Consider the following 27,772-nt stretch of genomic DNA (forward strand, 5'->3'; position numbering starts at 1 on the left):
CTTTGAATACCACAGATACACATCAATTTAGTTTTATGGCCATATCTTACATATTCTACTTGGCCCAAGGGTCCCATTTTCGCTGATCCCTTTTGGCATTTGAAGTTATTTATCTGCGTGTTAAGATTTTGAACAACTTGCAGAACGATTTTCCTTGATAATGTGTAGCCAAGTTTAGGTTACCTTAATAAAATAGCCAATTTTATGATGGTTTTTCTACGAATTTCGTATTGAGTATAATTCAGTCAATTAAATTGTTTGACCCTAAGACCAGCAAAAGGCCAATTTTGGGCCAACGAATTGCGTCATTGCGGCAGCTTCTGGCCATTTCTCTTTCAATCTTCACTTTCCTTCAGCTTGTGGCGCATTTCGGCCGCATTCATTCCTCACTTTAAGTCTCGACATTTTGACTCGCAAATTAAAATAAATGGCATCACATTTTTTTCTCCAGATTTCTGCTGTTGTGCTCCATCGCTTTTATATGTTTTCCTCCCCTTCAAAGTGGATTTTTAAACGACATTAAGTTGACTTAATTCCAACGCCTTAAATTTACCCAGCATCAGTTTCAGTTTCTATTTGTATAAGGCAAGATAATGAAAGAAAAAAGTTTGCCAGGAAGTGTGGCCAGCGAAAAGGTCAAGCAATTTGATTGTAACAGATTTAATTACAAAGTTCCGACCAAGTCGTGTGTTAAATTTGACCGAAAAGTTCATAAAAATGCATAATCTTAATGTCCAGCTAATGAGGCGTAAACAAGTCACGGGTTTGGGGCAGCGTGCTTTCAACTTTTCTTTTAACAAATTAAATGTAATTTGTTACGCAAATTGAGCACAATCTGAAAAAGAGCAGATATACAAATGCGATGATGTGAAACTAAATTCGTTTAAAAATGGTGGATTAAAATAATGTTAATTATTTCAACAAACGGAAATGCACATTAATGTTCTGTTTCACAACGAAATAAAAATAATATTGTTGGGTGTATTATAAATAAAAATAAAACCAATATGCTGGAAATAGTATTTTATAAATAATTCGCATTTATTATATCATTTAAAAATGTACTTAATGCGTACTTTCATTGGCTAAAATTGTAGATAAAAATAAAATGTTTTCTCTTTATTTGGTTTAATTATTTTCTTCCACTTTTCGTCTTGTATAGCAATAAATTGCACATTAAAGGTAAGTTTAATCTATTAAATTTGCAATAGCCATTTTTCTTATTATGCAATATGATTAACCCCAATACACTCCGCTGTATTATTAATGACTTCATCCCATTGCTATATAAAAAGCGCCTTTAAAGTACTTTCCCGTGCTCATTAATATTAAATCACTTTAGATCTCTGTTGCTGTTTCAACCCACAGCCCATTTAACGAATGCCCATCTTTAACAACCGAAAAATAATGATGGGAATCCTAATTAGAAAACCCGATACTGCTAAAAGGACTTAACCCTAGGGACATTCTAAGGCAAATGTAGGCTTTGATTCTAAAACTCTATTTAGGAACACAGACGTGTGGACTTTTCTATGTGTGGTTGTGTCTTTGTTGGGGGTAGTACTATATAGCATATTGGACTTTGAGACGAGAGTTCGTTCAGCTATTTGTAGATAAGCTACTCTGAGCGGTGGTAAGCACCGCTGTTATATTGGCTAAGCACACAGCACATCTTTAAGCAATTAAGTACACTTTCAGTTTTCCAATGACAATATAAATCTAGTATAACCTATGCTACATCCTCAAAGCCAAGCACTCAATCAATCATTCAGGGGGCTCACTCTCTTAAATGCAGTCAACGATGATATAAATACGTGAAAAGGGATTTTGTGCTCTTCCGAGGAGTTTGTGTATAATAGTACTGGATTGTCATAGGAAAGGATAGGACTTTGTTATAATAGTGTAGATGCAATGTCGATGAAATTCTTATTCACTTAGTGAGTTTCAATGGGGAGATTATGGGTAATAATAAATAGGCTTCTTATGACATTGTACGACGGTTTACTGGTTTCTAGTGAAAATACTTTTAACATAATTACTGATAAAATCAATTTAGAAAACAAATGATGCACTCACTTAAGAAGCAGAAATACGGAGATTGAACATGCGTTCGTCATAATACTTATTCAATTTTTTTGTCTCACACTCACACAGACCTAAATTAACTATACCCTTACTGAATTCTAAAACTACTGATAACGTTTTTAAATAAAACTTAAACTATTATCCTACCTTCCGCTAACTTAAATTCAATAAAATTTTTGGTGTTTGTTACTAAACCCGCTACCGATCCAGCACCTGCATCTAAAGCTTAGAGATTAATCGTATCCAAGTCCTGGCAAGGAGCACGAGGACTCATATCATCCGAGCCCCCACTACCTCTGCCATCATCTCCCCCATGGCCCCGCCCATCAGCCGTTATATCCGCCATGGACGAGTGGTTCTGGTTCTGATTCTGTCGCATATTTGTGTTGTTGTTGACCATATGCTGGCCAGTCACATTGTTGGTCTTAGAGTTCGGTCCATCAACCGAGTTCAGGTTGTTGTGCAGCACCTGTGTTTTCTTGGTGCCCAAGCCCAGAGGAAACGCAAAGTCCTGCGGCAGCTTGTGCATAATCTTGCCGGAGGTTATCAGGCGACCAAAGCCCTCCTGGAAGGTGTAAGATCCAGTATAGGTTTATTGGGTTCAACAATGGATAATTAAGTGGCTATTACCTGGTGGGCAAAGGCATATCCCGATCGTACGGAGCGACGTCCACGACGTGATGAGGCCGTTCGCCTGACATCACTTGAAGCTCTGGAGTGGATCTTCTTTAGAGACTTTTGTCGGATCTTTGATCGGAAAGTTCCTGATTAGTCTCATAGTCCTTGGATAAATTAAATTATGTTTACCTTATCAGACAGACTCGGATGTACATCGAGCAAATAGAACTTGTAGGCCAAGACTGGAGCCACCAACGCCATCACAGTGATCAACATAGTGACCCAAAAGGTCAGGTCCTTCATGGCTTGCGTCAAGGAGCCCACATAAGGGCCACCAATCACATAGTTGTAGAAGTAGTCCAGCACAAAATACCAAACCAAACTGCCCCAAATGGTCACATGATTGACAACCGTCCAGTAGGAGGTGTACAAAGATATCTACAAGAAATTTGATAAAATTAAATTTGAATTATTTGCAAAGCCCTAAGATGTAATTATAAAGTAACGAGAATAATTTAAAGCTCTACTTGCCTGAGCTGTATTATCCACTATGAGTATGGTAGCCACAACGGCGCCGAGTGTCATGTGATCGCTCACAATAAATCCGTTCGCCGAGACGCCATCCTTGTAGACGCCATATGGAATCAGGAACAGGACCAGCGAGGTGAAGGCACCGTGCAACACACTATAGATGAACTCCCGAATGTTGAACAACTCGCTCTTTAGACCCGGAGTGTAGAGGCGCGGAAACTCCAGACTGTTCTTGTCCGAGACATCCTGTTCGAAGACGCCCAACGCCAAAACGGGTAGCGACGTGTAAAATAGATTATACACCGATATGAACATCGGGTCGAAAACCGTCTGTGGATGGATTGAAATTAGTTTTGACAGTGAAACACTCTTGTAGTTCAACGCACCTGAGCGCTGAAGCCGCAGAAGAGCGAGTACCAGCAGTGACACAGTGTAAATGCAAAGTTCTTGTAGAAAAAGTATCTTAGGAACTTGCACATGCGGTAGTAGGACCATCGACCATGTACCAGCAGCAATCGCTCCAGGTATCGAAACTGGGCTATGGAGTAGTCACTGGAGAGGACAGCCTGAAGACCCTCCTGTCCTGAGATTCCAACGCCTATGTGAGCAGCTTTACGGAAAAGGTTTTCAAGTATTAAATTTTAATATTTGTTAGGGCATCATCACTAACCTTTAATCATGGACACATCGTTGGCGCCATCGCCAATGGCCAGAGTGACGGCGTTTTTGGCACGCTTTATTAGCTCGACGACCAGCGCCTTCTGAAGTGGCGTTACCCGACAACAGATGACCGCCTTGCACTGCGAGGCGATGTCTAGGAATCTGTAGATTAGGTCAAATTACTCCATTAGTAATTGCGATTTGAAAATGATGAGCGGGCCACACACTTGTTCTCCAATTCCGGCGAAAGGCAGTGCACCAGGGAATGACCATTGACCACCAGAGCAAATCCTGTATTTTCATCCACCACAATGGAGGCAGTGCCTCCATCGTCGCTCCCCTTCTCATCGCCGAACAAGTCATTGCACTCAGCACTGTTTTTGATAAACAAACCCCTTGATTAGTACCACAGAATGACATGATTTTGAACAATTAAAATGGAAATGTCAGTGTAACGAGTGGTAAAGCTTAATGAGTTATATGCACAGAGATTGAGTTAAGCAACTTCCTTGGGAGAATCTATTTAGGTAATGAACAAGACTGGACAGTGACTGTTTGTTTTCGTGGTTCTGGAACTGGTATTTGTTTGAAATTAATTCTTAAGATTGGTATTTGTACAAGCAATGAGGAACAGACAGAACGTAAACAAATGCTGGGTGTTTTAAATTTGTAAAAAGTATTAAGTTTGAAAAATGTTTATATATAGTTTACTTGACGGGCGGAACAAGCACCAATAGAGGGTTACATCCTTTGGTGGGTACAACTAAACTGTTCCCTTTCTAAGGTATCTATTTTCTTGTAATTTAAAACGAAAAGGATTCTTTGCTATTGAAGTCAAACAGTCGTCTAAGACTAAAACTAAAAAGAATCTGAATAAGGGATTAAAAATGAAGATTTGTAAGATAGATAGAATAAAATAAAGTTCAACATATAAATAAAAATCTTTTAGATACAACGAATAATACATAGAAAAGTAGTAGACATTTGGCTAAAATAGATTTTGATAAAAGAAAGATATTCTAGCACTTAGAAGAAGATTAGGATTCACTTCAGCTAGAAATATGTTTGGAAAATCATTCAATTTTAAAAGCTAATCTACTTGGGATATTGTTAAGGATTGCCCTCTACCTGTCCGGTCCGCCCTTATTATCCTTATTTTTCTCATCCCACCTAAAGGTAACCACCGAGATGGCAGGCGGTGGAGGCGGCGTGGGTGGGAGGTTTGTCTCCTGCATGAAGGCGGATGTTTGTGTCATGGTCACGCTCAGTGGATCCATATTGCTGTCGCTGTTTAGGCGGTCAAATGCATCAAATCCTGGAAAATACAAATAAACCAAAATCAAATTAATATTAATTTAGTCAAATGAGCTTACTACTTAATACAATTTTATCTATTTAAAATAAACACTTTTCGTATTTTTATCGGCCTTTTAAACCACTTACCTCCTGGTCGAAACCGATTGTATATCTTTATAGATTCCTTGAACTGCCTCAGCTGCTTTTCCACTTCCTCCACCGAATTGCCGTCTACGATGAAGACATCCGCAAGTTCATCCGTTAGCAGCTGGCAGGAGTAGCCGATGTTGATGGCAGTTTCTGTTGGTAATATAGCAAAAATATTTTAGTGGAACCGACGAGAATTTTTTCCATGGTGGCTTACCCTGCTTGTCACCGGTTAGGACCCATATCTTTATGCCCGCATTCTGCAAATTAGCAATTGACTTGGGCACGCCGTCCTGCAGCTTGTCCTCAATTGCCGTCACCCCAACCAGCTGCATCTCGCTCTCGATCTCCTCGTAAATGGCGTTCAGCTTCTGCTCCCTCGCGTCCATCGAAAGGGCTGCCTCCTGCTGCCGACTCCTCCAGTCGTTGTAGTACTGCTCCGTTAAACGCCGTTCAGCCAGAGCTAAAGTGCGTAGACCCTCGCCGGCAAATTTCTATGGGGGGAGTATGTCACAAATCAAATCGAGGTCATGAAAGTCTAACATTTTACTCACATTAAGGTGGTCCTGGGTGCGCGCCTTTAGGTCCTCCTGTCCGCCATGCAGACGATCATATATCACATTGTCCGCTCCTTTGCAGTAGAGCACCATGGAGTCACCGCGCCGGAGAATCACAGACATCCGCTTGCGGACGTTGTTGAAGTCGAGGATATTCAGGAGTTCGTATTCCTGTAATATTTCACTATTTAACTAGTTCACATTTTTTAATGTATAACAATTACTCACCTCCGTTTTTCCCATCACCTCGATGGTAATACTATTCGGTGTTCGTGTGCGAAAGACAAAGCCAAAATTGCGAGCGGCCGAAACGAGGGCAGCCTCATCGGGACTTTGGGCCTGGTACTCCAACTTACCGTCCACCGTTTCGGCCATGACCGTGTGGCAGAGGGCCAGGAGTCGGAAAAACACGTGGGAGTGCTCCTCATCAGACCGGACGGCATCCAGCAACGATCGATCGTACCATCGGAAGTCACTCTCGTGATGCGGATTGGCCGAAAAGTCAACACTTTGAAGGGCCTGCGAAAAACAAATAGTTTGCCTTAGAAGCTGCGAGGCTAAAGCCTGTTCTGAGTTACTGTACGAAAAGCTTGGCTGTACACAATTTTAAGCCAGGTTAGCATAGTGTCCCAAAGTATATAATGCTATATTAATTTTTGTGGAAGTATTTTCTATGCCAGAGCGATTCCTAGATGGCTTTAACGTTGAAACGCATCAAATTGTGTTTTAATATTGTTAATGGACGATGTGATGTAAAATACCACCTCATGTTACATAAAGGTGTAAACAAGTAATAAGCGGTACTATTTACATAATAAACATAAAAACGTTTCTTAAAAAATACATATTTTTACACTTTATTTACACAATAACGAATCCACAAACAGCAGAACTGTAGGTACATTGTGAGTATCAGAAAAAAGGTTGTGTGCAGCATACTTTCAAAATAATAAATACTTTTATCATGTTGAAGACAAAAAATATAGTTAACTGGTTGGGTACAAGCGGTATAAATACACGGTTTAAACACATAAACAACACATAACAAGACACTAAATGGCAATTGTGGGTGTGAATTGAAGGACATGCAACATGCATACGTGCACTCTGTGGGGCGACGAACTCCAATTGGTGGCGAATGCCTTGTGACGATGGTGGTGCTTGGTGGTGCTAAGTGCGGATGTGGATTGTGGCTCCTCTTCGAGGTGGTGCTCGAGCTGAGAGAAGACAACACCCAGCGTGGCTGTTGATGGCGCTTTTTTGAACCGGATCTTGACTAATCGCTTGCGGTTGTGACTTGAATGGTGCATGTTGTGTGTTTCTGTCTGTTGGCTGTCATGCAAAATCTTTACTTTGTCGCAACTGCTAGTGCGGGACAATTGGCGCTGCATACATCCGGCTCCAATCCTTTTGAAGCCGCCACTGCTTCGTCGCTCCTCATTGCCAATGGGTGGACTAAGTCCTCCACTTCCACCCACTCTGGGCGACAAGCGACCAGAGTCTTCGTCCTGACTTCTACTGGGCGCCGAGTAGCGCACATGCTTGAGTCCTGGCCGCTTTTCACCGGCCTCCAACGGCGGAGCAGGGCGCTCGTCATCCGATTTGGGTCTTTCTGGCACCACTTGCGCCTCCCCGGAGGATGACACCACCAGAGAACTCTTCTTCGCATGGACCTCGGCCTTGTGCACTAGGATGATGGGGGGTGGTGCTGCAGGTGGTGCTACGATTGCTCCACTTGAGGGACTGGGTCGGTTGTTGGTGTTGCTATTTTGGAAAATTGTTTGCTGCTATAACGAGTAATGTGAGTTGTTGTTTCTTCTCTTTGTTCTTTTCTTTTTTTTTTTTACATTGTCAGACGCACAATTAAACAGGGAAGCACACGGTTCGGGGTCAAGGGGGAATGTCAAAGTTTAAGTTTGATTTGAAGACACAGCCTCTGCCGAGACTGAACTTTCTTTGGGCAGACTGTGCAAGAAACGGACACCGACACACACAAGACAACATTCCCTCAACCAAGTTAGAGGTTAAATTGGCCTTTTGCACCCGACACCCCGACAATCCGCCACTCACCTCCGTAATCTCGACCAGCTCGCCGGTGCGCAGGTCAATCACATCGCCATAACTGCGCCCATTGATGCTGCACTTGTTGAACGTCATGATGTTCTGGGTGAGGGTGCCCGTCTTATCCGAGAATATGTACTGGATCTGGCCCAGCTCCTCGTTGAGCGTGGTGGTGCGGGCTTTGGCATAGGTATTGGTGGTCGGGTAGTACATCTCCTCATCCCAGTTGATGAGAAACGACTGTACAAAGCGTATAACCTGTGCAGAATTATTTACGTTCCATTGAATGCCACGTAACTGCCTCGTTAACATTGATACATACCTCTACTGAAACGTAGAGTGAGATTGGCACAACTGTGTTTAAGACTATGGCATACGAGAAGAAGACCAGCAATCCAATGACTGTTGCTCCCGTGGGTATGTAATCTTTGGGTATGATGTGCTCCCAAGGCAGATACAACTGGAAGTGCTGGCCAATCAGGCCCTCCCAGATGGCACAGCCTATCGCGAAAAGGGCACAAATCGACACCAGAAAGAGGACGATCTGAAGGGAGTGATACATAATACGTTAATTATAAAAAGGATTTATGCACTCAAATGCAAATGACTCTACCCCAATAATAATAAAGTTGAGCAGGCGATCCACACCAGTGCTCTTAAACTGCGTCTTTCCGGAATTCTGCATCAACTTGGTGTCCACTCCGGCAAAGACCACCACGCCATAGCACCACTGCGTGTTCCGTAGGACACAGCCTCTCAGCAGGATCTTCTCGTTGTCCAGGGCGAACCTCTGACCCCGCCAGATCAAGGTGCCATCGAATTTGTTGAGCAGATTATTGGGCCGCTCGCAGATGATCTCGCCATTGAAGTTCCAGAGCAGATCGTGGCGATCACCCAGCTCGATGGTTTCCGTCAGGCATTGCTTTGCCTTGAGATTCGTCTCCCCATCCAGTTCGGCCGTCTCGATGAAACACAGACCATTTGGCTCGGATGTGGACAGCAACAGGGTGTCGGCGGCCACGAACTGATTGTTGTCCAGCCGAATGACATCGCCCACCTGTACCTCCGACCACTTGGCCTCCACCAACTTGCCATTGCGCAGCGTTTTCGACTTGCGATTGTTCACCTGCGAGTCAGAAATATGCCGTTGCTGAAAAGGAAACACAGACTGGCAATTAAGAAGATACTAGTAGTGTCTCGTACTCACAATATCATCATAGGCATCCTTAACAGCCGTCAGAGTAAGTACTCCTATCAGAGGAATTGCTGTGGTCACCGGAGTGAGAGAGGATATCGCGGGTATCAGCTGGAGGACCAACAGACAAAGGAAATAGAAGTTGGCCAACCGCTGGAATTGCTCCAGCAGATTGAAAGGCAGAAACGTGAACAGCGAATACTTGGAGGTCTTGATGTAGTTGTTCTGTAAATTAATGGGGATTATAGTTTATAGCTCATCAAACAGAAGAATTAAATTCTGAATGCATTCAAGAAGGAGGGTAAATATATACTTACGTGATATTTGAACTGGGCATTGAACTCTTTGTCGTTGGCTCGAATTCTACGTTCGTTTTCTGTGAAAAAAAATAATAAGATGATCTGAGCTTTGTCTCTATAACTAACATTATAATGTAGATGATATTTAATCACTAAGTACATTAGACTAAGATATTTTTTTATAATAATCTATGCTAATTTTCCATCTTTATCCCTTTTTACCCGAAAAGTAGTACGAGCTGCGGCGCCTTCTAATCTGGGAAAGACGTCTCATACTGGGCACCGACTTTGACTCCGAGACCAGCGAAGGATCTCTCTGCTTGTACAGCTCCTGGTCATCGGATTTGTTGGCTGATGGATTGCCTCCTCCCGGCGCCAGGCTGTAGAAACTATCACCCACCATCAGGGGTGTGGCGATGGTTTGAGTGGAGCTGCCTATATTCATGCCCTCAGGTTGGGCAAGGCAGGCCCTTCGACTGCCCTCCACATCGGAATTCCTTCTGTCCTGCTGCACAACTTCCTCATCTTCATCACAGCGCAATCGTTTCCTTCGATTTTTGGAGCTCCTGGCGAATTGAAACCAGCGTGTTCTTTTGCTGGACGCCGAGCACGATGCTTCGACAGCTTCTGTGCCGGATTCATTCCCATTTTCGGCTCCCGTTGCTGGGGTCCGCTCATTGTCCTCCTGGAGTTCCGTTTCCATAGGTTGGCCATCCAGGACTGATAGTTCCAGCGTGTCAGGACGCCTTCTTAGCCGCCGGGCGGCCTCGCTGCATCTCCTGCCCCCGATCATGACCAGCTTAGGCTATAGGTGGAACAGTATCGATATGAGGCGTCCACATTACACTTCATTCTACGAGGAAAAGCGAAAGTTTAACGTGTTGCTAACTCCCGAAAGATTAAAATGCAATTGAAAACCCATCGGCAGCGAACAAACTTCCCTGGGGGGCTGGCTCAATAAGACTGTTCCATCCATCATTTTGATAGACTGCTACCCCTCCCACTGACAAAGAGCCCCAGACAGCTGGAAACGATTCTCAACACACAGTGAGTGTTTGCACGCATATGTCTGGGCAATAAATAAATAAACAAATTTCTGCTTTGATTCTTGGATACCCAGGGGGAATCGTCTTCAAAGGGTATATCAAATACTTGTTGAGACTTTTGAACTTCGTCACGAAATGTACTCCCTGTACTCATTTTAAACCAATTTAGGAACATTTACTAGCGTTTCTGTATTCCAGATAATTATCAATAAAGCTTTTGATTGGCTCCCATAAAAACATTATACGTTGTTCCAAACTGGGGGATGCCCCATCATACCTTTTCTGTTCTCCACAAGGCAAATATAGTTTAAATGCTATGGTGCTGTTCAATTAAAAGTTCGTTCAATAATTATTTATTGTGTGAGATTTTAATATGAAAATCAAACAAACCGATTGTAACAAAAACTGGTAATTAATTTGGAATTGCTTTTCAGTGGTTTTTAATTATATTGGTTACTGTTTGGTCTGGTGTATGGAAGAGTTGTATAATATTAAAGAATAATTTTGGTTTAAGTACCTAAACACGTACATATTTGAGCTATGTTCTTAAAGTAAACTGTTTCTTGGTCTTGATATTATTTTTTGCGTGATATTAAATTGCAACAAATATTTTTCAAGAATCGCTTTTCTCGTTCCTTTGCCTTTGTGTTTTAGTGGCTCATTTAATAAGGCAAGCACTGTATTTACTGTCAGTATCCATTTCAAACATTTTCACCTTGCTTTCCTGGAATTTTCTGGGAATTTTTATGCGAGTACATCTGGGTGCATTATGGCTGAGCACTCGACTATGTACATACATATGTACATACATATATGTACATATAGAAAGACATGTGTACATACCTCCTTATGTTTACTTTACTGCCTTATGCCCGATTGAGCAAATCTGCAGTAAGCAAGTCGCTCTGACGTCACTAAGCTGCCACAGAGAGTGTGTGCGTGCGTGTGAGTGAGCATTCCGTATTCAACAGGTGGCCTTTATTTGGGCAACAAAGAAAAGGAAGCTGCAGCAAAATAAAGTTCTCTCTTCCTACTCTCTCTTTCCTTTCATAAATGCGGAAAAGCGGGCGGGTGTCAATGTCAAAACCGTTGTCAAGGCCACGGCGAATGCAGGCAAAAGGTGGGTATGAAAGGCATAACGGTAAGGGAGAACGGAAATTGAATCTGAGACTAAAGGTTGAGCCCAAAGTTTGTGTCTCTTTGCTAAGGACAATAAAGGGAATCGACAAAAGTTTGCCCACACATCCGCCCGATTTCGAATTACAGCTGATTGGCGCTCTTCCATTATTTTGTATGCCTCTCTGTTTGTAGGACTCTCTCAACTACACTGAGAAAGTGCACTTGGAATGCATAGGTTACTTTGGGTTACAGACAAAACAAGTTTGTCTGATGATAATAATATATTTATTTAATATCTATTTATCTAGGTATTTATATCTCTCCAGGCCCTATTTGTAATCATCAAAATTGTAATATAGTAAGCTTTTTTCCTGTGTAGCAACAACAATACCGGCTAAGCTCTATCGCGCTCTCTCGCCCCCCGCTTTCCCATGCACTCTTACGCTCTCCTTAACGATATCCTGCTGCGAACATGAGTCATGCATGTGAATGTAAATTTGCTCCTTGCTCTCAATTTGTTTCGCCTTCTTGAGTTGTTTTTGCTGTTCGCTTTTCCTTCGCTCGCATGCGTCACCTTTGGTGGGTCGGCAAGGGGCGGGGCGGTGTGAGGTGGTGGAAACAAATTAACTACAAGAAAAGGCCAAAAGAATCGATGAAGGCTCAATAATTATGCTGGGAGCTAAGAAAACACAACAAAGCTGGGGCAAATGGGGAACATGTTTTCGGTGCCAGGTGCCAAATGCATCATCATCATCTGCCTCTCTTCGGCCCTTCGCCTTCTACCCCTATTTCCCTGCTCCTCCTCCTCCTTCTCCCCCCACCCAGCTTCGTACATTTTTAGCACATTTCTTGCACTTATTTTGCACCGCTTGCGTTTCGGTTTTCCGTTTTTTGCCTTTTTTTTGCCTTTTAGTTTAGTTTAGTTTTCCTCGGAAGTTTTTGTGCAAACGCGGAAACACCTTAATTTAAAACTGCAACTCGAGTTTTTCGCGAAGCAGGGAGTTATATTCTATTTAAGTGGCCCAAGGCAACGCGAAATGCAAGGCGGTCCGCAGCGCGATAAACAAAAACGGCTAACGCCAAAGCCAAATGGCCAACTGCCGCGCGCAAACTGCGGCCAAAATGGGCGACGGCGACTGCGGCTGAGACGGCGACTGCGACGCCGTCAGCTGAGCGAAATGCGAGCAAAACGATGACAACAAATTGCCGACTGCGCTGCCAAGGCAACCGGGCGGGCCATAAAGCTATATCTTGGCAACCGATTCACGCACACCTTCAAATGCGAAACGGTTGAAAGCGGTGGCAAACGGTTAAAACCAGCTTGACTCAAAAGAGAGCTATGGAAAAGCTTGGATATCCAAAGTTTCCCATTCCAACTACGTTTTTAAGTGGACTGAAGTGATCTGCGGTTCAAAAGTTCAAAGCACAATAGGTGATAAATTCCACTCTCAGATTTAGCTTGAAAAAAAGAGGTTTTACTTGGAGCGAAGAAATCGTTGGAAGAGCTTCAATAATGTGATCTGAGCTGACTTGATTGATTGTCATATCAGCAAGCGCTGAACTATTTCAATGGGCCTATGGGTCGTATGTGGAATATTTACAGAAACCACAATGGTCCACCCCAAAGAGAAAATTTTAATTTATATGCTTAAATGTATTTTATGATTTACTGTTTAATTTATTTATAATAATTTTGGAAAACTTAAAGAAATATTATTACTTGATAACTTATTGTTGATATTTAAAAGGGTATTTCACCGTTCGTTGCGGCAAAAAGTCGGTCAACAATTTCCCAAGTTTGTCAAGCATAAAAATGAGCAAATTTCGTAAGTCACCCCAAGAAAAAAACAAGGGAACAAATTCGAAAGAGAACGGACGAGTGAGCCGACAAACAAATTGAAATTGAAGGTGCTCTGGCGCTGGCACGTGAATTGAACAAGCAAGAGAATGCGGGCTCTCTCTCACTCTCTTTTCATTCAAATGGGCAGCAATGTCAATGTCAAAACACAAACAAAAAAACATTATTGGCGCTTGAAGAAGTGGCGCATATGGGCTAATGAATGATTGCCGGGGGGCGGGAAAATGGTAATCACACCCCGTACACTGCATAATGTTTTTTTTTCCTTTCGGAACAAGCAAACTTAATCAGCGAAGCGCTAAACGCTGAATGTTCATATCAATAGAGTTCCTACTGAATAATAAATTCCGAAAAGATGGATTATGTAAAATTATTGTGCGGTTTTTGTGGCCACAGACTTACATTTCCGGGATTCCTTTGAAGATTTTAGCAGGTGCGCATACACTACGTACATACATACTATATTTAACGGAGACCATTATCAAAAGCAAATGGAAAAACCACGAAAAATAGCATTTAATTCAGCTTACACAAGGAAATAGTTTCCTTTAGTTCAATATTACTTTGCTACGAAAATTCCCTACTCTCGTTTTCGTAAGGAAAAAGTTGGCGCGTCTTGCAGTTTCTCAATTTGTTTTATTTATAAAACAACTTTAACAAAATTGAGTTTAAGGGTCACAAACTTCACTTGCCAACTTCAAAGCTGGGTCGTCAAGATACTTGTCTCAAGTCAATAAAAAAATTGTATAAGTTTTCCTGATTCGACACTCTTGGGTAAGCGTTCATTAGTTTCACAGCAAAAGGTCAGTTTGTTTCGTTGATTTATGTCTTTAAAAATTAGAATAAAAATTATTTTCTGCATACAAAAATGGGACTTAAATTATATTTGTTCAAATTCTTTTAATTAATTTACTTATTATTCAAAATCTTTCAAAATCCCATCAAATCGAATTCGGCAAATAGAAAGCACTTTATTTTTGGCTCAATTTTGCAGACTAGTGTATTGTGTACACACTTACAAGTCAACAAGTACCCACCCTTACTCATGAATCGGAATAATTCGCATTCATTCACTTCATTCATTGAGCAGCCGACACAAGGCGCCTAATAAATCGAAGTGCCGTTTTGACCAGGCCCAAGGCACTCACGCACTTACAAACACATACACCTCGACTCCCCCGCGCACACACACACACACACACACTCACGGATTGGGGCAGTGGCTAACAGTACCTTTGCGGAATAGTGTCATGGCCAAAATCGAGCAAAGGGCGGCTTTTGGTCGGAGTTGCCGACGACTCTCCTTGCAATTGGTTTAGTAACGCCAAAGAACTGGGTCACTATCTGGCCGAAATCAGTAACAACTGTTCAACTTTTTGCCTCCCCGAGGCAGCGAGATATCCCAATCTGAAACGCCAAAGGCTTTGAGCAAAATCAATTTGTAGCGGGCATCGGCCATCGGGCTTATGCTGGTTATTGATTCGTAAGTCGAGTTTTGTTCTATTGGTGAATGCACTAATTATACCCGTTACTCGTAGAGTAAAAGGGTATACTAGATTCGTTGAAAAGTATGTAACAGGCAGAAGGAAGCGTTTCCGACCATATAAAGTATATATATTCTTGATCAGGATCAATAGCCGAGTCGATCTGGCCATGTCCGTCTGTCCGTCCGTCTGTCTGTCCGTCTGTCCGTCTGTCCGTCTGTTGGAAGAGCTTCAATAATGTGATCTGAGCTGACTTGATTGATTGTCATATCAGCAAGCGCTGAACTATTTCAATGGGCCTATGGGTCGTATGTGGAATATTTACAGAAACCACAATGGTCCACCCCAAAGAGAAAATTTTAATTTATATGCTTAAATGTATTTTATGATTTACTGTTTAATTTATTTATAATAATTTTGGAAAACTTAAAGAAATATTATTACTTGATAACTTATTGTTGATATTTAAAAGGGTATTTCACCGTTCGTTGCGGCAAAAAGTCGGTCAACAATTTCCCAAGTTTGTCAAGCATAAAAATGAGCAAATTTCGTAAGTCACCCCAAGAAAAAAACAAGGGAACAAATTCGAAAGAGAACGGACGAGTGAGCCGACAAACAAATTGAAATTGAAGGTGCTCTGGCGCTGGCACGTGAATTGAACAAGCAAGAGAATGCGGGCTCTCTCTCACTCTCTTTTCATTCAAATGGGCAGCAATGTCAATGTCAAAACACAAACAAAAAAACATTATTGGCGCTTGAAGAAGTGGCGCATATGGGCTAATGAATGATTGCCGGGGGGCGGGAAAATGGTAATCACACCCCGTACACTGCATAATGTTTTTTTTTCCTTTCGGAACAAGCAAACTTAATCAGCGAAGCGCTAAACGCTGAATGTTCATATCAATAGAGTTCCTACTGAATAATAAATTCCGAAAAGATGGATTATGTAAAATTATTGTGCGGTTTTTGTGGCCACAGACTTACATTTCCGGGATTCCTTTGAAGATTTTAGCAGGTGCGCATACACTACGTACATACATACTATATTTAACGGAGACCATTATCAAAAGCAAATGGAAAAACCACGAAAAATAGCATTTAATTCAGCTTACACAAGGAAATAGTTTCCTTTAGTTCAATATTACTTTGCTACGAAAATTCCCTACTCTCGTTTTCGTAAGGAAAAAGTTGGCGCGTCTTGCAGTTTCTCAATTTGTTTTATTTATAAAACAACTTTAACAAAATTGAGTTTAAGGGTCACAAACTTCACTTGCCAACTTCAAAGCTGGGTCGTCAAGATACTTGTCTCAAGTCAATAAAAAAATTGTATAAGTTTTCCTGATTCGACACTCTTGGGTAAGCGTTCATTAGTTTCACAGCAAAAGGTCAGTTTGTTTCGTTGATTTATGTCTTTAAAAATTAGAATAAAAATTATTTTCTGCATACAAAAATGGGACTTAAATTATATTTGTTCAAATTCTTTTAATTAATTTACTTATTATTCAAAATCTTTCAAAATCCCATCAAATCGAATTCGGCAAATAGAAAGCACTTTATTTTTGGCTCAATTTTGCAGACTAGTGTATTGTGTACACACTTACAAGTCAACAAGTACCCACCCTTACTCATGAATCGGAATAATTCGCATTCATTCACTTCATTCATTGAGCAGCCGACACAAGGCGCCTAATAAATCGAAGTGCCGTTTTGACCAGGCCCAAGGCACTCACGCACTTACAAACACATACACCTCGACTCCCCCGCGCACACACACACACACACACACTCACGGATTGGGGCAGTGGCTAACAGTACCTTTGCGGAATAGTGTCATGGCCAAAATCGAGCAAAGGGCGGCTTTTGGTCGGAGTTGCCGACGACTCTCCTTGCAATTGGTTTAGTAACGCCAAAGAACTGGGTCACTATCTGGCCGAAATCAGTAACAACTGTTCAACTTTTTGCCTCCCCGAGGCAGCGAGATATCCCAATCTGAAACGCCAAAGGCTTTGAGCAAAATCAATTTGTAGCGGGCATCGGCCATCGGGCTTATGCTGGTTATTGATTCGTAAGTCGAGTTTTGTTCTATTGGTGAATGCACTAATTATACCCGTTACTCGTAGAGTAAAAGGGTATACTAGATTCGTTGAAAAGTATGTAACAGGCAGAAGGAAGCGTTTCCGACCATATAAAGTATATATATTCTTGATCAGGATCAATAGCCGAGTCGATCTGGCCATGTCCGTCTGTCCGTCCGTCTGTCTGTCCGTCTGTCCGTCTGTCCGTCTGTCCGTCTGTCCGTCTGTCCGTCTGTCCGTATGAACGTCGAGATCTCAGGAACTACAAAAGCTAGAAAGTTGAGATTAAGTATACAGACTCCAGGGACATAGACGCAGCGCAAGTTTGTCGATTCAGGTTGCCACGCCCACTCTAACGCCCACAAACCGCCCAAAACTGCCACGCCCACATTTTTGAAAAATGTTTTAATATTTTTTCATTTTTGTATTGGTCTTGTAAATTTCTATCGATTTGCAAAAAAATTTTTTGCCACGCCCACTCTAACGCCCACAAACCGCCCAAAGCTGCCACGCCCACACTTTTGAAAAATGTTTCGATATTTTTTCATATTTGTATTAGTCTTGTAAATTTCTATCTATTTGCTAAAAAACTTTTGGCCACGCCCACTCTAACGCCCACAAACCGCCCAAAGCTGCCACGCCCACACTTTTGAAAAATGTTTTGATATTTTTTCATTTTTGTATTAGTCTTGTAAATTTCTATCTATTTGCCAAAAAACTTTTGGCCACGCCCACTCTAACGCCCACAAACCGCCAAAAACTGTCCTTCGCACTTACACTAGCTGAGTAACGGGTATCAGATAGTCGGGGAACTCGACTATAGCGTTCTCTCTTGTTTTATTTTAATTGTTAGTCCGTATCGTAGTAGATATAGTTCCAGCAAGCCAAGAGAATAACAGAACCTGACCTACCAAAACTCTTATCTTGCTGTAGCATTATTTATTTTATTATATGTGTACAGATGTATATTTAAAAGTTCATTAGTGTTACATATATCTGAAAACGTTATTAAAAAAAATATAAAATATTGATAGCTCCACTCTACTTTGCACTATCAAATTGACTGCTCAGATTTAATTTGAAATATTTTCCATTCCAGTTATTTTAGAGTAGATATTTCGCTAATGTGTGCCATTCTAAACTATTTCATTGAAGGCTTATTTCTCACATCAATATTAGCTTCATATTCATAGCCATGGAAAGTGACCACTTGATGGCATTCTAGACCTACTTAACTTTCTCACTTCCACTCACCTTTGGCCAATTGTGGTTGGGTTTTTGTGCCCATTATGAGGGTGTCTCTCGGGGATGTGTGTCCTCGGCGGGTTTCTATCTGATCTGATAAGGCCAGCAGGACTCACGCGGCTGGAGGCATCCGGGGCTGCTTGACTCCGGTTCCGACAGCGGTTCCGGATCCGACTGCGAGTGGGACTGCGACTGGGACCAGTTGGCCAGCAGCTCGGTTTCGATGGTCGTCGTGGCTGAGCGGACTGATTGGACCGAGCGGACGCCAACCTCCTCCATATGGCGGCCTTGTCGAGCCGCCGAAGGCTGCCTGGAAGACGGGAATGGGAATGTGTGGATTCAGTAAGCATTCAAATGATTCGTCATCAGGGGAAAAGTTTTGCTTTTTCTAGATTTCTCTGTTCAATTTTTAATGGCGCTCGTAAAGCTTTTTAAATGGTGTCAGCTGGTGACCCAGAAGGTCGATCCACTGGTCACTATTCACGGTTGGATGTGGGAAAGGATTTTCCGTCGCCCAGCTGGAGCAAAAGTTTCCCCAAACAAATAAACTTGGGCTTGGGCTTGGTCTTGGACTGGTCTATTTAAATTTTGATGCGTTCACATGCTAATTGTCACACGAATGAGCTGATTTACAGGGGCTGGGGGTCCGATGTATCCATTAACAGCTGTCCATTGTGGTGTAACCGCTATTAAAAAACAAATACGCCCTCGCAGGATCATGTCCTTGGCGGTTATAGGAGCTCGCAAGGTTTGTCACCCGGCGGATACGTAATGTAAAATGCATTAATTGCATTTGGGTGGGGTTTCGTCGAAATACTGGCGTAATATTTCGTAATTCATTTGCGACCGGATGCACAAACCAAGTCAAAGTAATGATCGAAAATTAATAAAAGCTATTACAGGCCCGAGCAAACAAAACAGTGCCAAATTAAATACAAAGAAACGATTTACCTAACGTGACTCACTCCATTCGGCGCGACTCGTAAACAAAGCAGAAAACGAAGTACAAAAGCATATGAAAAACGTTGCGAGTGCACATGAACCCGGCCGAAATCAAACAAAGGGGAGACTAATGCGAATTGTGAACGCCCTTCCGATACACTCTGTAGTGATAAGACACATTTCCAGAAACACTCCTGTAAATATTTATACATAATACATATGCTTACTATATTAATCAGGTTAGTTCATATACAAACATCACTTAAAAACTTCTGAACAAATACCGTATGAGTGTACTAATTATCTAATCATTTAATATTTTCAAAACTAATTGCTTTTCCTGGAAAGACCCAAGCTGAAGATCACTAATGTACCCCTTTGCAGCAGTTCAACTGTATGCTAATTGCGAATAATAAGAGTCCATTCATGAATAATAAACAAACGATCGATTTGTGTGCCGATCGCAAACCCCTATAGGTCACTAAATCGAAAGCTCTTGTTGATCGTTTGCTTTTCGAATATCTTCCCCTTGCCTTAGGGGCTCAAGAGTAAGTGACTCAGTGGCAAAAAAACCCAACAAAGTTGTTTATGATGGCCACCACATGTATGGCTGTGTGTGGCTTGAATTACATTGCAGCTGGACATCCAGATGTGGCAATTAGTTTTGTGCCGGAACTTTTAATCGCTGTGACCAAAACCAAATATCATTTATCAGCAATTAGTCCAGATTTTATGGTTTTTGGTTTCCTCTAAGGAAACCAAATTTTTCAAAGCTTCGAACATTTTTCGATTGTAATCTATGACCCACTTACGTTCTTCTCTGAACAAATAGTCAAACCATAAATCAACATTTCCAAAAACATTAAACCGACTTCAAGCACTTATAGTGGACGAGCGATATATGGATTATCCATAATTACACTCATCCGTATTATTTTCTATTATTCCCCATGCTCACCCTTACATGGATAGACATATAATTGTTTCTTATCTATTTTTGGATAATTACAACAATCCTTGTAAAAATCGGACTGGTCACACCCCAGAACATTTTTAGTTAATAAACCTTGAACTAGTTAACAGCTTACACGAAAGCGGTGTGAGTTTGGGTCTTCAAAGTGTAATATGTAATATAATTGGAGCAATCCCAAATAAATTATTCCATTTTAAATGAATTTAATAAAAATAATTAGTGTTAATGTCTAATTTTACAAAGAATAAATGTAATGCTGCATGTATACAAGAATTACAAATGCAGAAGTTATTATACAAAAAACAAGAGAGAACGCTATAGTCGAGTTCCCCGACTATCTGATACCCGTTACTCAGCTAGTAGAAGTGCAGGTTTGTGGGCGTTAGAGTGGGCGTGGCAAAAAGTTTTTTGGCAAATCGATAGAAATTTAGACGACTAATACAAAAATGAAAAAATATCTAAACATTTTTCAAAAGTGTGGGCGTGGCAGCTTTGGGCGGTTTGTGGGCGTTAGAGTGGGCGTGGCAAAACGGTTTTTGGCAAATTGATAGAAATTTACAAGACCAATACAAAAATGAAAAAATATCAAAACATTTTTCAAAAGTGTGGGCGTGGCAGTATTGGGCGGTTTGTGGGCGTTAGAGTGGGCGTGGCAACATGAATCGACAAACTTGCGCTGCGTCTATGTCTCTGGAGTCTGTATGCCCAATCTAAACTTTCTAGCTTTTGTAGTTCCTGAGATCTCAGCGTTCATACGGACGGACAGACAGACAGACGGACAGACGGACAGACAGACGGACGGACAGACGGACATGGCCAGATCGACTCGACTATTGATCCTGATCAAGAATATATATACTTTATATGGTCGGAAACGCTTCCTTCTGCCTGTTACATACTTTTCAACGAATCTAGTATACCCTTTTACTCTACGAGTAACGGGTATAAAAAATGTCTGGAATTTCACGGCTGTCAGTTTAGCGATCTGATAGGCTGTTATCTAAAAGAAAATCCATCACTTTGGATTGATTAATAAAACAGCCCATGCAAGATCCATGATATGCAAGTTTGAAAAAATACAAAAAAATGTTTTTCGAATAAGAGTGCCCTCCATTAGGCGCTCGCAATAGCAGATACAAAATTGCCCGAGATACTTGCTCAGTGACTCGAGCAATTGCAAATGAAAGGCAATCAATGCAATTGAATGTTGGAGCATCAATTTCAATTGATTTGGCGCAATTAGAGCACCAGCAGCAAGAACTACAAAGAAAGGGACTGTGGGGAGGGCCATAGAATCACCCACGTGCAAATTCAATAGAGACTGGGTCAGATTCTACTGCGGTGGTGGGTGGAGAATCGGGGGCTCTAAGAGCCGCTTGAGCCCCACCATAATAGGCGCATAAATTATTTAGCCCGCATTCATAGTCCCTAAATGACGCGACCGCCGCGGAAGCGAGCGGTTCAGAATGGAAATGTGCAACCAAGGTCAATGCTTCCCACATTACCAGTTTTTCTCCCCCACCGCCTGCAAAACTCCCTGCAAATTCCGTGAAGTACCTATTCATCGCCGTAAGCCGTAAGCTGGAGGGGTCAAGTCCGTGCAAAATTCCTGCTGCACCGGGGTGGAGCCATCTATTATAATATGGGAATTCTTAAGTTGCGTGGAAAATTCAACACGCTAAACGGCTGATGAATAAGTAGGGGAAATATATTCAACCAGTATTGGCAAAATGTGTATGAAAAATCTTAAATTTACAATGGAAGTTTGTGCAGTTAGTTGATTAGTTGAAAAAAATTATGTGCTAACATGTTGAACACAGATATACACTTAAAGAGTACGTACGAGTATATCCGATAGATACAGATACTCGCTGCACTTGTTTGCTTTTAACACTCTGACAGGCCAGGAAAATCCATTAGCTGGCATACACATAGGTGTCAGGGGGACATCTTAAGTTGAACTATAATCCCTCGCAGGACTTTCCCTCAGCCTTAGATAGACAATCAATAATTTAGCCGTCTTCGTGGTCGAGAAAGGACTCATCGCAGATAATTACCATGCAGTGGCCACTAATCCCGGGACTCGTGGGAGTGCGTGCTCCGTGTGTTGCATTAAAAATGTATTTGCTACTGAAAACTCGGTCTTGGTGACACGTGGCCCACATTTGGAAGACCTGGCAAGGTGTGGGAAATGAGCAGGTTCCCGTTTTACCGCACAGCTCCCTTTGGAAATCCTCCTCAGACTTGTTGAACCAAACGCCGCAATGAGACATTTCATGTGGCAACATCTGTCTGTCGATTTCCCGAAGCCATTGTGCGCGGATACGGCGGTTTGTCTTTGGGCCAAGTTGTCACCTCACAGGGAGCGACGAACGGTGAGTTTCGGTTACCCCAGGTGGGCTGTGCGTGTGCCAGCAATTGCGTGATGGGAACACCTCATCCCGTCCTATCGCCATTCCAACTCGCACGATTCCATCGGTGGATAGCGAAATTATGTACCCAATGCGGCCAGAAGAGGAGATGTGGGCCGTCTGTGGCAAACGCTATAGCTTAAAGCCAAATTGCCGCTAGGAATGCAAAATGAAATGCGGGTTGGGGTCGATAGTTAGGTGGATAGTTTGAGCGGGATATTGGAATGCGCAAAGAAAAAACGAATAAAGATATTGCTAGTTAGGTGAATCTAATGGAATTCAGGACAGCTTTGGAACTTTTTGTCGGTACAGATACTATGTGTTCAAATGGAAATTCATTGATTAAATTACATCGCATTTTTGTTATAAATTACGTAATTAAAGTGATTTCGTACAAAACTTAAATGGTTTAAGTAAAAACATTACATAATATTTGATAATGGTGGCTAGTGCCACCAGATTTATTGAAATTTCAATGATTTTTTGAAATCAGTCCACTCTCAGCTAACTGTAACTATAACTTAAAACAATCCATTAGCAAAGACCGCCGTAAAGAACTCTAACCACATCAACCCACACTTTGTTACCAAACTAGCCAAGTTCATGCCGGACCTTGTCCAGCTAATTTGTGGCAATGTTAATGGGGCTACATGCCCCATTGGGCATATTGGCACTACCTTTCCCTTTCTACGGTTATAGCCCAGCTAACTCTTGCTTCCTAGCTTTCCCTTTTTGACCAGTTGTCTATCCCTCTTTGGCCTTTCGGGGGACCCATATGAAATGCAGTTGGAGCTGAGGTAAATCAATTCAGTGCCCAACAATTCCCTTAAAGTGCTTCGGCATATCCAGTCGTATACGAGTGAGTGTATATATTCATTGTACATATAGGAATATGCCAACTATAATTTGGTTGGACATTTTGCGGGTGCCAAGTGTATTAAGCTTTGTGCAAGTTGTGGCATTCATTTTTCATTCATAGTTCGATGAGTGGAAAAATTCCTCTACAGATTTTGTATTTTCTTCTATGGTTACTTCTGTCGAGAATAGAGACTTTAGTTTTCCAATTTTCGTTAGACGATACTGATCCTGTAAGAGGGCGTATTATTTATTTTGAAAATAATAATCGTATAATAATTGATATTTATGTCGAAAGCATTAATCAGAAGGACTTCTGTATTTACTGTTTGCGAAATAATTATAATATAATGACCGACGCATTTTTTATAGAGATCCGTGGTCGTGGGCGGCAAATATTTTGCGCTGTTTTCAGGTTGCCCGGTAAACCTGGGTCAGTGAAAGCGACTAAACCGATTATTCGACTCTTATCTGGCCACGAGATTGCTTCCACCCTAACTACTGACTACTACTATTTTTTATGCCACTTTCACCTGCCCACGGTCCTCACCCTCACCCTCGCCCTCGCCCTTGTCCTCGGCCTCGTCCTTTGCGTGTCCGTCTATTGCCTTTGACAGTGACCGTCGTCGTGGTCGTCGTGGTTGTTGGCTTGTCGTGGTGCTGGTGGTCACTGGTTGGCGTGTGGCGAGCACTTATGGCCGTGCTGGCCGATTGTCCATTGTCCGCTCTGCAGGTCCGCAGGGGCAAAGTGGGGGATTTGGGGCACAAATAAGTGCTGGGCCACCCGGACTCGGCCGCGGCTGTACACATTCGGAGATAGTCGCGGAAAGGGCTCTTGCACAGAAGCTCTCTCAAAGAATTGAGTTGTAGTCCCAAGTGTGTCAATCAGAAGTGCCACAAGTGTCTCCAATGTGTATCGATATCTGGGAAGATATATCCTCAAGGTTACAGTGGAGCTATTTTCTCGTTAGGTGTACAAAAAGCGAATCAATGGCGGCAAATATTTCACTGGCACACCTTTTTTAAGCACTTTATGCTATATTAATGTTTTTCTATTTATACGTATCTCATTTTTGCACCAACCTATCTCTTAAAGAGCTGGCGATTTATATCTGAATAAACATACTGTGAAGATTATTTAGAATTATTTATTTATATATTTTTCGATTTGGTAGATGTGATTATAGGTAGTTGAAGCAATTACAAATATTTTTCCATTGCATTTTAACTTGCCACTGTCAACAAACAAAACAGCAGCGGTCAAAACAACCAAATTTGCATTTATCAAATATTTATGCAGCGCCTGCAGCCCCCTGTTAATAGCTTTAATTGTAAAATATGGATTTTTATTTTAAATGACGTACATGTACCTTGTTTAATGCTATTTTTCCTGCTTTTCTGATGTACGAGAATAACATAATTTTTTGTACTTTTTGCCTTGGCAGTCTTTGCTTTCATTGTTCACCTTTTTTATCTCACATGTGGGTAGAAGCAATTTGTATCTCTCAATGCCTTATCTTTGTCTCAGTTGTGTGGACACTAAATATTTCAATCTTTCGCATGAGTCAGAGAGGCAGATACCTTATAGGTGTCTAATTCATTTTCAAAAATATCTTGAAGTTACAAAAATGGTCCAGGTCTTAGATTTTAATTGCAATTTTTCACATATTTCAGGTTGTAGAGTGCGTTGCCCCATGACTTACTAATGTGTTTGTTCTACTGAACTAGATGCTCCTCTTATCTTTGATTCGTTTTTGCCCCTATTATCTCAACTTTGGCAAACACAAACAAATTGTATGAAGTATCCAGAGAATTGCCTTGTTCATAATATCTACAGTTTTGAAACAGCCACATTCTTAAGTAATTATTATTAAAAGTCGAGGGTTAACTGCCGGCAAATAGGTAAAAAAAAACAATTAGAAACATCGCTAGGGAATGGAGAAAAAGTAAGCGGAATGGGAAATGCCTGAAATTAGTTTTTGTCTTGCCTTTGGTGATTTCTTTCAAACGAATCTTTTTACTCGAAGATGACATCACTACGTGAACACCGCCGCTGAAAGATCAAGAAGTGAAGCAGAATTGAGACACGTGTCTGCCTTGGCTCGATCTTTACTTTGTTTTTCTGAAATCTTTTCTTTTCAACAGCTTACAGATACACACATTTATTGTTTCTCCAAGGCATAATTAAGCTACATCCAGCCGACCGACGTATAAAAGAAATATTACAAGACTGGGAATCCCCAGTATCAAAACTATTTTCGTATATCTACCAAAGCAACGATGTCATTTGTTTGCCATTAAAAAATTCCTGGGAAAATATCTATTTTAGGAGGCCAACTTATAGCCATTTGTGTTTCCAAAAGCATTCAATTTTTGAATTTGATTTAAAACTTCTATCAAATTACGTGTAATCTGTAAATTCAAGCGTTTCGATCTTAATAGCCTATAAATAAAGAAGAACTTATTTAGAGCACACACGTTATGGGTTATTTATCTAAGCCCTTCAATTTTTTAATAACTACCAGTGCCGCACGCCTGGCTAAAGTCAATGACCAAGATCGACAGATAATGCCAGTCACTATAAACATGACTTTGCGGAAAAGCTGACCACCCCATGGGGGCAGAAATCGGAAAATTCCCTTATATACCCCTATAAACCCAACTACCCACCTGAGTGACGAGGTGTCAGCCAGTGTGTTTAACATAGAAACGGAGATTGCAACAGATTACCTCGATCCCCGAGTTCAGCCGAGTTGCAAATTTTCTGGGAGAAGCTGTGGCAAAATTTAAGTGGAGAGCAGGCGTAGGGGAAGGGGTGAGGGGTGAGGGGGTAAGATTGCGCATATTGCACCAGCTGCTTATAAGTCACTCAAAATAATTGGAAAAACAAAAGTGCAGCATCAGTGCTGGCACCTTTGGCTCCGCTTTTCTTTTTACTTTTCATTTGCGTTTGTATATGCTTTCCATTCTGGCTATGGTCAACAAAGACGCAGATTTATCAGATGTGTCTATATAATAATACCTTTTTTTAGAAGTCCCACACGAACCACTTTTTTTTTTAAAGTTAAGAGTATGTTGGCAGCACTGAACAACTGACTGTTTCACAAAATTATGAGATAAACCAATTTCCCTACAAACTTCATGAAAAGCAATAGAATTTTGTGCCAAAAATATAGGCAGCTCTAAAGAGCTGATTTACTTAACCTCTCAATTTTTAAAATTTAATACACTAGGTTCTTGAAACTGTTGGCAGCTCTGAACAATAAAACTTACCCGGCAAATTGGCCCGATGGGAAGGGAAAATCGGGAGTTACGGCAGAGCAGAGAGTTAAAGCCGAGCTTGAGACTTTGATGCCGGCGTCGAGTTTGCGAAGCTTTTGAATTTGCCGCTGTTGTTTGAAGTTGTTGTTGTTGCTAATGCTGCAGCTGTTGTATGCGCTCTATTGTGATTTATTGTGTTTAACTCGTTTCATTGCACTTGACATAACTTTTCGAGGGGATTTCCAATTTTGTGACGAACCAAAAAATGAGAACGAAACTTAGAACTGAAAAGAACTTCGACACTAAACCAGCTTCTTCCCCAAGAACTGCGATATTTCCGGCCGACGGAATGGTGTTTTTTTCACCGAGCACACGACCGTTTCGTTAAAAACTTGGATTACAACTGAAGCGGCGAATTCTCGGCGACGTAGTACCTCCAATTGAGCACTATAGCTGTTCGCTCGCTCGAAAAGAGAGCTTTGTACTCTTCTTACCAACTGATAAACGGTAATTGGTGTTGCCAACCCGCGTTGCCAACTGCCGGGGGTCTTGGGAAAAAGCTAAGGCTGCAAAGCTAAAGCTAATTGGAACTATCGGTGCAGGTAAACCTATAATTTCGCATCGGGCTAACAAGCTCACGGGGGAATTTCCCATGAGTGACGACCATTTAACAGTACAGAATGAAGTCCATTGAATATATTACGATCTGTTTAATGGTATAATGAGCACGATACATCATTTTTTTACCAAACACACTTTATTCAGAGCTGGTACTGAATCCGAAACATCTTTTTCTTTACCAATAATACTTAATTTAGGAATGGTACTGTAAAAAAAGAAGGCTCACTAATAGTTAAATATAATAGTTTAAATCTTAAAATAAGTTTTAATGTGGTGGTTAAAGGGAAACTGAAAATAGAGAGAAAACTTCTTAACATTCCATTTCCTAACTGCGTTACCAACTAGTGCAAAGTTAATTAGCTACAAAAAAGAAGTTTTCATAAACACTTAAAGGACCAATTACCAAACACAAGGGACTAGGGACTAAGTATCT

At 41.4% G+C, this 27,772-nt stretch overlaps 1 protein-coding gene across 12 annotated transcripts; it reads right to left on the bottom strand.

Annotated features, from left to right (window-relative positions):
* Window positions 1-1,066: 1,066 nt before the first annotated feature.
* LOC120451744 (phospholipid-transporting ATPase ID) lies at window positions 1,067-27,103 on the bottom strand. 12 transcript variants are annotated; one of them, XM_039635659.2, is made up of 20 exons: window positions 26,731-27,103; window positions 18,286-18,586; window positions 9,468-9,526; window positions 9,163-9,375; window positions 8,569-9,105; window positions 8,278-8,499; window positions 7,965-8,213; window positions 6,995-7,681; window positions 6,123-6,413; window positions 5,892-6,065; window positions 5,555-5,831; window positions 5,338-5,490; window positions 5,023-5,209; window positions 4,122-4,268; window positions 3,905-4,056; window positions 3,621-3,844; window positions 3,235-3,564; window positions 2,893-3,141; window positions 2,716-2,832; window positions 1,067-2,650 (listed from the first exon to the last, which is right to left on the bottom strand). In XM_039635659.2, exons 2-20 carry the CDS (start codon window positions 18,317-18,319, stop codon window positions 2,312-2,314), a joined length of 4,641 nt encoding a protein of 1,546 aa, XP_039491593.1. In that variant the 5' UTR covers window positions 18,320-18,586; window positions 26,731-27,103; the 3' UTR covers window positions 1,067-2,311. The 12 variants fall into 12 exon arrangements, with proteins under 12 accessions (XP_039491593.1, XP_039491589.1, XP_039491588.1 ...); XM_039635655.2 differs by lacking the exons at window positions 18,286-18,586; window positions 26,731-27,103 and adding exons at window positions 9,672-10,302; window positions 12,448-12,708; XM_039635654.2 differs by lacking the exons at window positions 18,286-18,586; window positions 26,731-27,103 and adding exons at window positions 9,672-10,302; window positions 11,339-12,708.
* Window positions 27,104-27,772: the final 669 nt, after the last annotated feature.

Source organism: Drosophila santomea, chromosome 3R (assembly GCF_016746245.2).
Source record: "Drosophila santomea strain STO CAGO 1482 chromosome 3R, Prin_Dsan_1.1, whole genome shotgun sequence".
Classification (NCBI taxonomy): domain Eukaryota; kingdom Metazoa; phylum Arthropoda; class Insecta; order Diptera; family Drosophilidae; genus Drosophila; species Drosophila santomea.

Coding starts and splice junctions, on each gene's coding strand:
- LOC120451744 (XM_039635655.2), bottom strand. CDS start 10,242: ATGATCGGGGGCAGGAGATGCAGCGAGGCCGCCCGGCGGCTAAGAAGG. Junction 3,845..3,904: donor CGATGTGTCCATGATTAAAG/GTTAGTGATGAT, acceptor TTTTCCGTAAAG/CTGCTCACATAGGCGTTGGA. Junction 3,142..3,234: donor TAGTGGATAATACAGCTCAG/GCAAGTAGAGCT, acceptor AATTTCTTGTAG/ATATCTTTGTACACCTCCTA.